The sequence below is a fragment of the Sceloporus undulatus genome, chromosome 10, assembly GCF_019175285.1.
Source record: "Sceloporus undulatus isolate JIND9_A2432 ecotype Alabama chromosome 10, SceUnd_v1.1, whole genome shotgun sequence".
In the NCBI taxonomy this organism is placed as follows: domain Eukaryota; kingdom Metazoa; phylum Chordata; class Lepidosauria; order Squamata; family Phrynosomatidae; genus Sceloporus; species Sceloporus undulatus.
In genome coordinates this window covers 15755759-15769423 of record NC_056531.1, presented here as the reverse complement: position 1 = coordinate 15769423, position 13665 = coordinate 15755759, and the positions used below count along the sequence as shown (strand labels likewise).

The 13665-nt window shown below is 47.5% G+C and overlaps 1 protein-coding gene across 1 annotated transcript in view; it reads left to right on the top strand.

Moving 5' to 3' along the window:
* The window catches only part of MEF2B (myocyte enhancer factor 2B), a 17233-nt gene extending 3945 nt beyond the window's left edge, over positions 1 to 13288 (top strand). The window contains exons 4-7 of the mRNA XM_042441956.1: positions 6156 to 6292; positions 7996 to 8101; positions 8753 to 8864; positions 11854 to 13288. Coding sequence (XP_042297890.1) covers positions 6156 to 6292; positions 7996 to 8101; positions 8753 to 8864; positions 11854 to 12142 — 644 coding nt within the window. The 3' untranslated portion in view covers positions 12143 to 13288. The remainder of the gene's footprint in view (positions 1 to 6155; positions 6293 to 7995; positions 8102 to 8752; positions 8865 to 11853) is intronic.
* The last annotated feature ends 377 nt before the right edge of the window (positions 13289 to 13665 follow it).

The following is a 13665-nucleotide window of genomic DNA, read 5'->3' as shown; positions in this document are numbered from 1 at the left end:
CAACTTGTCAGAAAACCCAGTAAATGGTTCACCTTCGGGTTGCCAGAAGTCAGAAACAACTTGAATGCACAACAACAACAACAAAACAACAACAAACAGCTTTCGACTGATCATAGAAGGAAATCTGGATTGTTGGTTGGGCCTGGAAACATGACCTGGAGAGGTGTCTTTTTCTGGACATCCTCTAAAAGAGGCTGTCAGCCACCTGCTGGGGATGCTAACTGTAATTCCTGCACTGGGTTGGATGGATTACCTCTGGTCCCCCCTCTAATAAGATTCTATGCTAGGTATTTGGACCACTTTCCTTCTTCCCAGCCCATGCTTTGCCCATTTTTTATCCTTGTAGGAATTGGATACCCAGTTTTCTCCCATGGCAACCTCAGCCGCACCCTGGCAAGCAAGACCCTCCACTGTACCTGGCAGCTGACCATTGCCGGACAGAAGGGCACCTAACCAGTGGCAGGAATAACCTGACATCAGCGGTGAGTTTGCATGTGTCTGTTTGCTTAAAAGACCCACTGTCTTGCCTCTGAAGCCAACAGCTCTTATCTGCAAAAAGACAGCAAATGGTAATCTGCCTGCTGGCTATGGACAATAAAATCCCAGGCACAAAGGAAAAACTGAGGGGAAGAGGAAGAAAAAGCACTCATTCATCTCCTTCAGTTACAGGCTGCTGGGACAGACTAGGAGGGGAGTTAAGAGGATGAAAGAACGCAGCCGTTCTCTTTTTTTACAACACTTGTTTCTCGCTGGGAGATTCAGGTTTAAGTCTGATCTCCGCCATGGAAGCGGACCTGTCAGCAATGTGCTCATTGCAGATTGCTTGAGCTCACTGCTCATTGCGAAAAGCAGGACAGAACCATGTGGGCTGGTGGTCATTGGCATGGTGGAATCCACTCTGGTTTTAATCCAAACTGGAGGGACTGAGAAAACCACCCAGTTTCAGCTCTTCAAGTGGCCCTTTAGAGGTAGATTGGATTGATTGGTGCTCCTGAACCTGTTTTGAGGACAGGGCTCATCTCCTTTGAGGTCAGACTAAAAACCAGAGCAATTCCCAGCCTGCTCATATGGGAGCCAGCCACTGCTTCTGAATGTGTGGCCTCCGTATCCATGGATTCATTTCCCATGGATACAAGCATCCACGGCTTGAAATATTCTATCATCTATCTATCTATCTATCTCTCTATTTCTATCTATCTATCTGTTCCAAATAGCAAACCTGTTTTTGTCATTTTATATAAAGACACCATTTTACTATGCCTTAATGGACTTGGAGCATCCACGTTTTGGTATCCATGAGAGGTCTGGAACCAAACCCCAGCAGATACCAGAAACCATTGTAAAAGCAGTCTATTTTAATATTAATATTTGATTCTGTTTTAATGTCTCACTTTTGTGCTTTAATTGTATTGTTATTTTAATTGTGAGCTGCTCTATTCCCAGTTTCAGGCAAAAGCAGGATACAAATAAATATAACAACACCATTGCATATATGGGACTCGAGCATCCATAGTTTTAATATCCATGGGAGGCCTAGATGCAAACCTAGCAGATACCAAGGGCCACTGCAAATAACAACAACAACATAATCTATTGTATAATGGGACGAGCATCCACAGGTTTTGGTATCCGTGGGAACCAAACCCCAGCAGATACTAAGGGCCCCTTGTAACAAACAACAGAACCATACAAACAACAACCCATTGTATAGAGTCTTGTGGTGCATTGGTTAATGCTGTTACTGAGCCATTCACAGCCACAAGGTTGTGAGTCGATCCCAGGCAAGGCTCCAGGGTCCACTCAGCCTGGCATCCTTCTGTAGGTCACTAAAATGAGTACCCGCTTGTTGGGGACATGTGGCTTACATATTGTAAACTGCTTAGTTCACTGATAAGCGGTATAGATATGTACTTGCCATTGCTATTGCCATATATAATGCGACTTGAGCATCCTGGATTTTGGTATCCATGACGGATTCTGGAAGCAAACCCCAGCGAATACCAAGCGCCCACTGTTACTGTGAAATAAGTGGAGGTTGTGGCGAGGAGTTTGTATGTTATATTTGGGGAAAATCCATGTTTGGCTGATTTGACTGAAATGTCCTGGTTTTCTTCCTGCCTTAGCGCTCACTGTATCTGGCCTCCCGAATCCCGTGTTGCCCCCAGGACACCACTCCCCTGGACATGGACTGCCAGCCTTTCATTCCCCTCTTCCAGCCAGTCAGGTATGGTTAAAGTGTAGGAACCACCATGTCTTCACACTGAGGCTGACCATAGCATCTTCCTTTAGAGAGGGCCAGCCCTCCCATTGGATGTTGTGAGCAGTCCTCAGGTGGCATATTCTGGGGGGTTGGTAGTGGCAATCTTCTTTCCCCCAGTCTTTTCCCTTCCTTAGAGGACAGAGCTGTGCAAATGTTCTCTTTCTTGTAAGAGATGCTTTCTGCTGTCTGTGCAGAAGACCAAGATGCTCAAAACAAGGAACAACTGATGAAATAAATAAAATGGTAGCTTTCCCAGTTTGAGATTTTCTACGTATTATCTGACATTTTCCCGCCTGCCTTCCAATCTCCATCCTGATGTTTTTACTCCTGCCTTGCTCATAGTGTTGTTGTGTGCCTTCTAGACTTTCTAATTTACATGTATTAGTACCATCCTGGGGTTTTCTTGGAATTTTATCAGAGGGGTTTGCCAGGCCTCCCTGAGCTGGATAGTGTGACTTGCCTGGATCACCCAGGGTTTCCAGGGCTGAGCCAGGATTTGAACTGGTCTCCAGAGTTGTAGTCCAATGCTCAAACCACAATGCCATGCTGGCTCTCACCTTGCTGTTCTCACTGCAATGGATTGTCTTTCAGAGTTCACCTCCAACGAGAGGAATGTACATCCTTTTGGCTTCCAGGCCAAAATGTGGCCACGTGGCAACACAGGGATATGGCAGTTGCACCACACACTCTCTCCTCCGGGGTAAGAGACAAAGTGGAGGGGTCCTATGCAATCAGAAACACTCCATTCCAACTGTCCTGATTGGAGAGGCAGTTTCAATGGAAGATGGAGCACCTGACTGGAAAACCGTACACATGAAAGGGATCTGGGGGTCTTAGTGGAACCACGTTGAACATGAGTCAGCAGTGTGATGCAAAGCAAAAAGACGAATGCAGTTCTAGGCTCTAGCTACATTAATAGAGTATAGTGTCTAGTCAGGGAAGTAATAGTGCCACTGTTTCTACTTTGGTCAGGCCTCTCGAAATAAGACTGGTCCAGTTCTGGGCACCACAATCAAGAAGGATGTTGAGAAGCTGGAGCATGTCCAGAGGAGGGCCACCAAAAGGGAAGGATCTGAAACCATGCCTTATGAGGGAGAGTAGGGAGCTGGGATGTTTAGCCTGGAGAAGAGACAGTTAAGAGTTGATACGATAGCCCTGTTTAAATATTTGAAGGGATGTCAATTGAGGGGAAGCAAGCGTGTTTTCTGATGCTCAGAGAACAGGAACCGGAGCAAGGATGCAAGCCGGAAAAGCAATTCCAGCTCAACATTAGGAGGAACTACTGACAGCAAGAGCGGAAGTGGAGTGCTCCCTGGAGGTGGTGGAGTCTCCTTCTTGGGGTTTTAAACAGAAGCTGGATGGCCATCTGTCACAAGGAAGGTTTGATTGGTCTCCTGCATGGGAGAATGGGGTTGAACTAGATGGCCTTGGGAGTCTCTTCCAGCTCTAAGAGGTTTATCACCAAAGATTTTAGAGCTTTTGCAGGTCAGTTCTTGACGTGACTGTGCTCCAACGATGCGCGTTCACATCATAATGTGAATGTGTTTTCAGATGCGATCCTTTCTATGGGAGCTCCATGGGGCTTCTGTAGTGATTCCAAGTGACCCCTCGTTTGATGAATTCAGAAATACGGGAATTCACAGAATCGCTTCCAGCCACTTCGATGGCACTGCGAATTGGTCTGGTGTGGAAAACAGTCTGAGTTGCCCTCCTTGGCCCCCTGTGTTCTGCTCGTCATTCCCCTCCTCATCCTTCACCCCATCTGCCCCCTGCCACCCATCCATCATGCCCTACTTCTCCTGCATCCCGATCCTGGTCCAGGACCCCAGTGGCTATCCCATCAGCCCCTGCCTTCTGCATCCTGATCTGGCCCCAGGGCCCCAGCGACCTATCTCATCATCCTCTGCCTTCTGCATCCTGATCCTGGCCCGGGACCCAGCAACCTATCCTATCATCCTGCCTTCCCCTGCATCCTGATTGGCCCCAGGGACCCCAGCGACCTATCCCATCACCCTCTGCCGTTCCTGCATCTGATCTGGCCCCAGGGACCCCAGCGACCTATCCCATCACCCTCTGCCTTCTCCTGCATCCGATCCTGGCCCAGGGACCCCAGTGACCTATCCCACACCCTCTGCCTTCTCTGCATCCTGATCCTGGCCCCAGGGACCCCCAGCGACCATCCCATCATCCCCCCACTGATTTTTCACCCCATGAAGGATGACAGCTAAGGAGGGGCAGGGAAAGAGGACAGCATCCAGAGCCCCACTGAGGCATGTGCAGGGTGCCGATTCGACGGTTGAACCCTCCGGTGTGGTAATACAATGTGCACTCACTCTGCTTTGCTTGATCCGCATCACGTGACTTGCTTGGAATGAACGACTTTATTTCCCTCGATTCGGAAGGGCAACAGAAAGGCAACCAGGTGGTAAAGCATCACGTTTTACGTGAATTTGCATTGCTAGACAGGAGTGACTCTGATCTGGTGTGAAAAACATCACGCTTTGCATTGCTAGAACAGGAGGATCTGCGGAACTGAGCTGCAAACCCCCCACGTGTGATAAGGTCCTAAGATCTATGGCATTTCACCTTTTTGTGTGTTGTTAGGGGTCCTACTGGAGATGGAGACCCACTCTTGCCAAGGTTGTGATGCCACCTAGTGGCCACTTTCAGGACTCCTTGTGTCTGGTCCTAATTTCCAAGCAACGAGGAGCAAGATTTTGAAGCTGTTTGCAGATGGGCCGCTTTTGGGGCTTAACACATTGGACATTTGGAATATTCCTCCATGTTCAAGGAGAAGGACGATGCGTTGGAATGATTAGAAGGCATTGCTGATAGAAAACGAACTAAGTAGCAGCAATAGGGGAGGGGTTGCTTTTCTCAATGCAAATTTATAGCCATATTGTGTTACGTTGGGGTTTGTGCACACTGAACCATCAGAAAGCGAAGGTGTCACTCTCTTAGCCACCCATGAAGAGCTTTGGTTTTTGGAATATTTTGGATTTGGATTCCAGACAAGGGAGATTCAACCTGTAGAAAGTTCCTGTTGTTGTGTTGTGTGCCTTCAAGTCATTTCCAACTTATGGTAACCTAGGCGAGCCCTACATGGGGTTTTTCTTGACAGGTTATTCAGAGGAGGTTTATGTTCCTCCTCTGAGGCTGAGAGCGTGTGACTTGCCCAAGAGAGAATGATTCCGAGCTTAGTCACAAAAAACGATGCAGGGGTCCTTTTCTGTGACCTATATATACTCTGAAGGTTGGAAGGGACCCAAAGGGTCATCTGGGGCACCTCTCTGAGAGATGCCCATCCAACCTCTGTTCATGACTAAGCTAGGATTTGAACACCCAAACACTAGGCCACACTAGCTCGAGTTGGAACAAATCGGTGAAGGCTTCTTATGGAGCAAGCAAATGGCATGGTTTGATGAAACCTAATCTTAATGAGCATGGATAGTTCCAACACAAGAAAGCAAGGTGCAATTGCTTTAAGCTTTTAGTTTTATTGTTGTACTGATGTATTGGTGTTTTGTGTTTTTAACTTGTATTTGTGTGCACTCATTGCACTTTTGTAAGCCGCCCTGATCTTTCTGGAAGGGCGGGATAAAAATAAAGATTTTATTATTATTATTAACAACAACAACAAGCTTTCGACTGATCATTAGAAGGAACATCTGGATTGTTGGTTGGGCCTGGAACACATGACCTGGAGAGGTGTCTTTTTCTGGACATCCTCTAAAAGAGGCTGGTCAGCCACCTGCTGGGGATGCTAACTGTAATTCCTGCACTGGGTTGGACTGGATTACCTCTGGTACCCCCTTCTAACTAAGATTCTATGCTAGGTATTTGGACCACTTTCCTTCTTCCCAGCCCATGCTTTGCCCATTTTTTATCCTTGTAGGAATTGGATACCCAGTTTTCTCCCATGGCAACCTCAGCCGCACCCTGGCAAGCAAGACTCCTCCACTGTACCTGGCAGCTGACCATTGCCGGACAGAAGGGCACCTAACCAGTGGCAGGAATAACCTGACATCAGCGGTGAGTTTGCATGTGTCTGTTTGCTTAAAAGACCATCACTGTCTTGCCTCTGAAGCCAAACAGCTCTTATCTGCAAAAAGACAGCAAAATGGATAATCTCTGCCTGCTGGCTATGGACAATAAAAATCTCAGGCACAAAAGGAAAAACATGAGGAGGGAAGAGGAAGAAAAAGCAACTCATTTCATCTCCTTCAGTTACAGGCTGCTGGGACAGACTAGGAGGGGAGTTAAGAGGATGAAAGAACGCAGCCGTTCTCTTTTTTTTACAACACTTGTTTCTCGCTGGGAGATTCAGGTTTAAGTCTGATCTCCGCCATGTGAAGCGGACCTGTCAAGCAATGTGCTCATTGCAGATTGCATTGAGCTCACTGCTCATTGCAGAAAAGCAGGACAGAAACCAGTGTGGGCTGGTGGTCATTGGCATGGTGAATCCACTCTGGGTTTTAATCCAAACTTGGAGGGACTGAGAAAACCACCCAGTTTCAGCCTCTCAAGTGGCCCTTTCAGAGGTCAGATTGGAATTGATTTGGTGCTCCTGAACCTGTTTTGAGGACAGGGCTCATCTCCTTTGAGTTCAGACTAAAAACCAGAGCAAATTCACCAGCCTGCTCATATGGGAGCCAGCCACTGCTTCTGAATGTGGTTGGCCCTCCGTATCCATGGATTCATTTCCCATGGATACAAGCATCCACGGCTTGAAAATATTCTATTATCTATCTATCTATCTATCTATCTATCTATCTGTTCCAAATAGCAAACCTTGCTTTTGTCATTTTATATAAAAGACACCATTTTACTATGCCATTAATGGGACTTGAGCATCCACGGATTTTGGTATCCATGAGAGGTCTTGGAACCAAACCCCAGCAGATACCAAGAACCCATTGTAACAAGCAGTCTATTTTAATATTATAATATTTGAATTCTGTTTTAATGTCTCACTTTTGTATGCTTTTAATTGTATTGTTATTTTAATATTGTGAGCTGCTCTACTTCCCAGTTTCAGGCAAAAAGCAGGATACAAATAAATATAACAACAACCCATTGCATATAATGGGACTCGAGCATCCATAGATTTTAATATCCATGGGAGGCCCTAGATGCAAACCCTAGCAGATACCAAGGGCCCACTGCAAATAACAACAACAACAATAATCTATTGTATATAATGGGACGAGCATCCACAGGTTTTGGTATCCGTGGGGAACCAAACCCCAGCAGATACTAAGGGCCCCTTGTAACAACAACAGCAACCATAACAACAACAACCCATTGTATAAGAGTCTTGATGGTGCATTGGTTAAATGCTGTTACTGAAGCCATTCACAGCCACAAGGTTGTGAGATCGATCCCAGGCAAGGCTCCAGGGTCCACTCAGCCTGGCATCCTTCTGTAGGTCACTAAAATGAGTACCCAGCTTGTTGGGGACAATTGGCTTACATATTGTAAACTGCTTAGTTCACTGATAAGCGGTATAGATATGTACTTGCCATTGCTATTGCCATATATAATGCGACTTGAGCATCCATGGATTTTGGTATCCATGACGGATTCTGGAAGCAAACCCCAGCGAATACCAAGCGCCCACTGTTACTGTGAAATAAGTGGAGGTTGTGGCGAGGAGGTTTCTGTATGTTATATATTGGGGAAAATCCATGTTTGGCTGATTTGACTGAAATGTCCTGGTTTCTCTCCTGCCTTAGCGCTCACTGTATCCTGGCCTCCCGAATCCTGTGTTGCCCCCAGGAAGCACCACTCTCCCTGGACATGGACTGCCAGCCTTTCATTTCCCCTCTTCCAGCCAGTCAGGTATGGTTAAAGTGTAGGAACCACCATGTCTTCACACTGAGGCTGACCATAGCATCTTCCTTTAGAGAGGGCCAGCCCTCCCATTGGATGTTGTGAGGCAGTGTCCTCAGGTGGCATATTCTGGGGGGTTGGTAGTGGCAATCTTCTTTCCCCCCAGTCTTTTCCCTTCTCTTAGAGGACAGAGCTGTGCAAATGTTCTCTTTCTTGTAAGAAGATGCTATTCTGCTGTCTGTGCAGAAGACTCAAGATGCTCAAAACAAGGAACAACTGATGAAATAAATAAATGGTAGCTTTCCCAAGCTTTGAGATTTTCTAACGTATTATCTGACCATTTTCCCCGCCTGCCTTCCAATCTCCATTCCTGATGTTTTTACTCCTGCCTTGCTCATAGTTGTTGTTGTGTGCCTTCTAGACATTTCTAATTTACAGTGACCTATCCTGGGGTTTTCTTGGCAATTTTATTCAGAGGGGGTTTGCCATGGCCATCCCTTGAGGCTGAGATAGTGTGACTTGCCTAGGATCACCCATGGGTTTCCAGGGCTGAGCCAGGATTTGAACTCTGGTCTCCAGAGTTGTAGTCCAATGCTCAAACCACAATGCCATGCTGGCTCTCACCTTGCTGTTCTCACTGCAATGGATTTGTCTTTTCAGAGTTCACCTCCAACGAGAGGAATGTACATCCTTTTGGCTTCCAGGCCAATAATGTGGCCACGTGGCAACACAGGGATATGGCAGTTGCCACCACACACTCTCCTCCTCCGGGGTAAGAGACAAAGTGGAGATGGGTCCTATGCAATCAGAAACACATCCATTCCAACTGTCCTGATTTGGCAGAGGCAGTTTCAATGGAAGATGGATGACACCTGACTTGACAACCGTACACATGAAAGGGATCTGGGAGTCTTAGTGGACCACAAGTTGAACATGAGTCAGCAGTGTGATGCAACAGCTAAAAAGACGAATGCAGTTCTAGGCTCTAGCTACATTAATAGACGTATAGTGTCTAGATCAAGGGAAGTAATAGTGCCACTGTATTCTACTTTGGTCAGGCCTCTCCTGAAATAAGACTGTGTCCAGTTCTGGGCACCACAATTCAAGAAGGATGTTGAGAAGCTGGAGCATGTCCAGAGGAGGGCCACCAAAATGGTGAAGGATCTGGAAACCATGCCTTATGAGGAGAGACTTAGGGAGCTGGGGATGTTTAGCCTGGAGAAGAGACAGTTAAGAGTTGATACGATAGCCCTGTTTAAATATTTGAAGGGATGTCATATTGAGGAGGAAGCAAGCTTGTTTTCTGATGCTTCAGAGAACAGGAACCGGAGCAATGGATGCAAGCTCCAGGAAAAGCAATTCCAGCTCAACATTAGGAGGAACTACCTGACAGCAAGAGCTGGATAGTGGAAGATGCTCCCTTGGAGGGTGGTGGAGTCTCCTTCTTTGGGGGTTTTTAAACAGAAGCTGGATGGCCATCTGTCACAAGGAAGGCTTTGATTGTGTCTCCTTGCATGGGAGAATGGGGTTGAACTAGATGGCCTTTGGGAGTCTCTTCCAGCTCTAAGAGGTTTATCACACAAAGATTTTTAGAGCTTTTGCAGGTCAGTTCTGACGTGACTGTGCTTCCAACGATGCGCGTTCACATCATAATGTGAATGTGTTTTCAGATGCGATTCCTTTCTATGGGAGCTTCCATGGGGCTTCTGTAGTGATTCCAAGTGACCCCTCATTTTGATGAATTCAGAAATAACGGGAATTCACAGAATTCGCTTCCAAGCTCACTTCGATGGCACTGCGAATTGGTCTGGTGTGGAAAACCAGTCTGATGTTGCCCTCCTTGGCCCCCTGTGTTCTGCTCCGTCATTCCCCTCCTCATCCTTCACCCCATCTTGCCCCCCTGCCACCCATCCCATCATCCCCTACCTTCTCCTGCATCCCGATCCTGGTCCCAGGACCCCCAGTGAGCTATCCCATCATCCCCTGCCTTCTGCATCCTGATCCTGGCCCCAGGGACCCCCAGCGACCTATCTCATCATCCTCTGCCTTCTGCATCCTGATCCTGGCCCCAGGGACCCCAGCAACCTATCCTATCATCCTCTGCCTTCCCCTGCATCCTGATTCTGGCCCCAGGGACCCCCAGCGACCTATCCCATCACCCTCTGCCTTCTCCTGCATCCTGATCCTGGCCCCAGGGACCCCCAGCGACCTATCCCATCACCCTCTGCCTTCTCCTGCATCCTGATCCTGGCCCCAGGGACCCCCAGTGACCTATCCCATCACCCTCTGCCTTCTCCTGCATCCTGTATCCGGCCCCAGGGACCCCCAGCGACCTATCCCATCATCCCCTCACTGATTTTTCACCCCATGAAGGATGACAGCTAAGGAGGGGGCAGGGAAAGAGGACAGCATCCAGAGCCCCACTGAGCATGTGCAAGGGTGCCGATTCGAATCGTTGAACCCTCCGGTGTGGTAATACAATGTGCACTCACTCTGCTTTGCTTGAATCCGCATCACGTGACTTGCTTGGAATAGAACTGACTTTACTTCCCCCTCGATTCGGAAGGGCAACAGAAAGGCAACCAGGTGTGGTAAAGCATCACGTTTTAACGTGAATTTGCATTGCTAGACAGGAGTGACTCTGGATCTGGTGTGAAAAAACATCACGCTTTGCATTGCTAGAACAGGAGTGACTGCGGAACTGAGCTGCAAACCCCCCACGTGTGATAAGGTCCTAAGATTCTATGGCATTTCACCTTTTTGTTGTGTTTGTTAGGGGTCCTACTGGAGATGAGAACCCACTCTTTGCCAAGGTTGTGATGCCACCTAGTGGCCACTTTCAGGACTCCTTGTTTCCCTGTCCTACATTTCCAAGCAACGAGGAGCAAGGATTTTGAAGCTGTTTGCAGATGCCGCCCTTTTGGGGCTTAACACATTGTGACATTTTGGAATATTCCTCCCATTTTCAAGGAGAAGGACGATGCGTTGGAATAGATTAAGCAGGCAATTGCTGATAGAAAACAGAACTAAGTAGCAGCAATAAGGGATGGAGTGGGTTGCTTTCTCAATGCCATAATATTATAGCCATATTGTGTTACGTTGGGGTTTGTGCACACTGAACCATCAGAAAGCGAAGGTGTCACTCTCTTAGCCACCCATGAAAGAAGCTTTGGTTTTTTGGAATATTTTGGATTTTGGGATTCCAGACAAGGGAGATTCAACCTGTAAGAAAGTTCCTGTTGTTGTTGTTGTGTGCCTTCAAGTCATTTCCAACTTATGGTAACCCTAAGGCGAGCCTATCATGGGGTTTTCTTGACAAGGTTTATTCAGAGGAGGTTTACTGTTGCCTTCCTCTGAGGCTGAGAGCGTGTGACTTGCCCAAGAGAGAATTTGCATTCCGAGCTTAGTCACAAAAACGATGCAGGGTCCTTTTCTGTGACCTATCATATACTCTGAAGGTTGGAAGGGACCCAAAGGGTCATCTGGGGCACCTCTCTGAGAGATGCCCATCCAACCTCTGTTCATGACTAAGCTAGGATTTGAACACCCAAACCACTAGGCCACACTAGCTCGAGTTTGGAACAAAATCGGTGAAGGCCTTCTTATGGAGCAAGCAAAATGAGCATGGTTTGATGAAACCTAATGCTTTACCTGAGCATGGAAATAGTTCCAACACAAGGAAAGCAAGGTGCAATTGCTTTAAATGTCTGCTTTCTCTCTCTCTCTCTCTCTTTGCTGAAATGTTTTGTTTTCTCTTCCAGAGTACAAATTCGAATGGGTGACCAGGCTTCCCTAGTCTCTGGCTCGCCTCCCCTGCATGCACCGGTCAGTGTCAAGTCCGAGCGGGCCTCTCCAACCTCCATCTGTGCTTCAACGGTCCCTCAGCACCTTCCTTGCACCCTGAGCAACATCCCTGTGGACCTCCAACCTCGGAATGATTACGTCAAGGCCTACCATTACTCCTTGCTTCTCTCTCGGCCGCTAGCAGAGGAAGAAGGGCCTCACTCCCGGCGCCGTCTCCAGCCGGCAGTAGAGGAATGGCAAAGATAATGGGGCGGTTGGCTTGTCCATCCAGGTGGAAAGTGTGTGTGTGTGTGTGCGCGCAATCCTGTGAGAGAGGGGGGATTCGCATTCAGAGCTCAATCACAAAAATGATAAAGGTCCAAAAGGGAGGCAATTGACTAACTTTGTGGCTGTTTGAAAATGGAACAGGATCCCTCCAGATGAAAAGAGTGAACTCCCTTGACAATGAAATGGGCTCTTTGTTGTTGTTGTGTGTCTTCAAGTTGTTTCCGACTTATGGCAACCCTAAGCTGAACCTGTCATGGGTTCAGAGGGGGTTTGACCTGGCCTTCCTCTGAGGTTGAGAGAGTATGACTTGCCCAAGATCACCCAGTGGGTTTTCATGGCTGAGCGAGGATTCGAACCCTGATCTCAGCATTATAGTCCAACACTCCATGCTGACTCTCTCCTTACTTGAAGGACTTGAAGCCGTGGTTGGCTGGCTGCTAACAGAGATGCTTTAGTTGTGGCTTTCTATACCAGTAGGGTATTACATAGCAGTCCTTTTCAGTGACCTATCCTAGTCTCTGTGGGTTTGACGGGATCCCCAAGAGTCCTCTATTCCAGCCCCTTCCATGCCAGAAGACACAAGTACAGCACTCCTGAGAGATGACTATCCAAAGGCCTTTGAAGAAAGAAGGTTTACCACCCTCCAAAGCAAGTCAGTTCCTCTGGCAAACACTTCTTATCAGGGCAAGGTTACAGAACCGGGGCTTGCAGGGTGGAAATGTCTTGGTTTCCCAACCAAGAGGACCCCCAAGATCTACAGCTCTGGGATCCCTCTTGAATGTTGCTACAATCCTCACAATAACTGGAGAGGAAGCTAAAATATGTATTGTGGCCAATGATCTCCATTGCAAAACAAAACTTCTTTGTCGTATTAACTTGGGTTCCATGTGGGGAATGTAAAGCCAGTAGCTCCACAAAAGACCTCCTGAGGATGCAAGCTGGGATCCTGTGCACCGTGTCAGCGGTTGCACTCCATGCCAGGAAAAGTTGTGCTTGTTGAATTGGAGAAGACCTTTTGCCCCAGTTCACTTCCCAATCCCAAAATCCCTTCACTATTTCCTATGGGCAAACAGCAACAAACCTCAGGGGATGGCAGAGTCTCCTTCTTTGGAGGTTTTTAAGCAGAGGCTGGATGGCCATCGGTCACAATGAGGGCTTGGATTGTGTGTCTTCCTGCATGGCAGAAGGGGGTTAGACTGCATGACCTCTGGGGGTCCCTTCCAACTCTAGGATTCTCTGTTGAGAAAAATCCAAATACAGGAGAAGGCAAAATTCTGCGGTGCCCTGTGTCAACAATTGCATGTTTTCCCATTATCTTTACTTTGGCCTAATGCATCAAAATTCAAGATCGGCAGAACTGGTTTGCTACTAAAGTCCCAAATAGATGGCTTTTTGAACTCTGTCTTCTTATTCCGCAACTGCATATAGTCCCAGGCCTTTCCAAATGTTCTTTCAGTGCTGAACACTGTCACACATGAATGCTCCAGCATAAGCATTGTCGG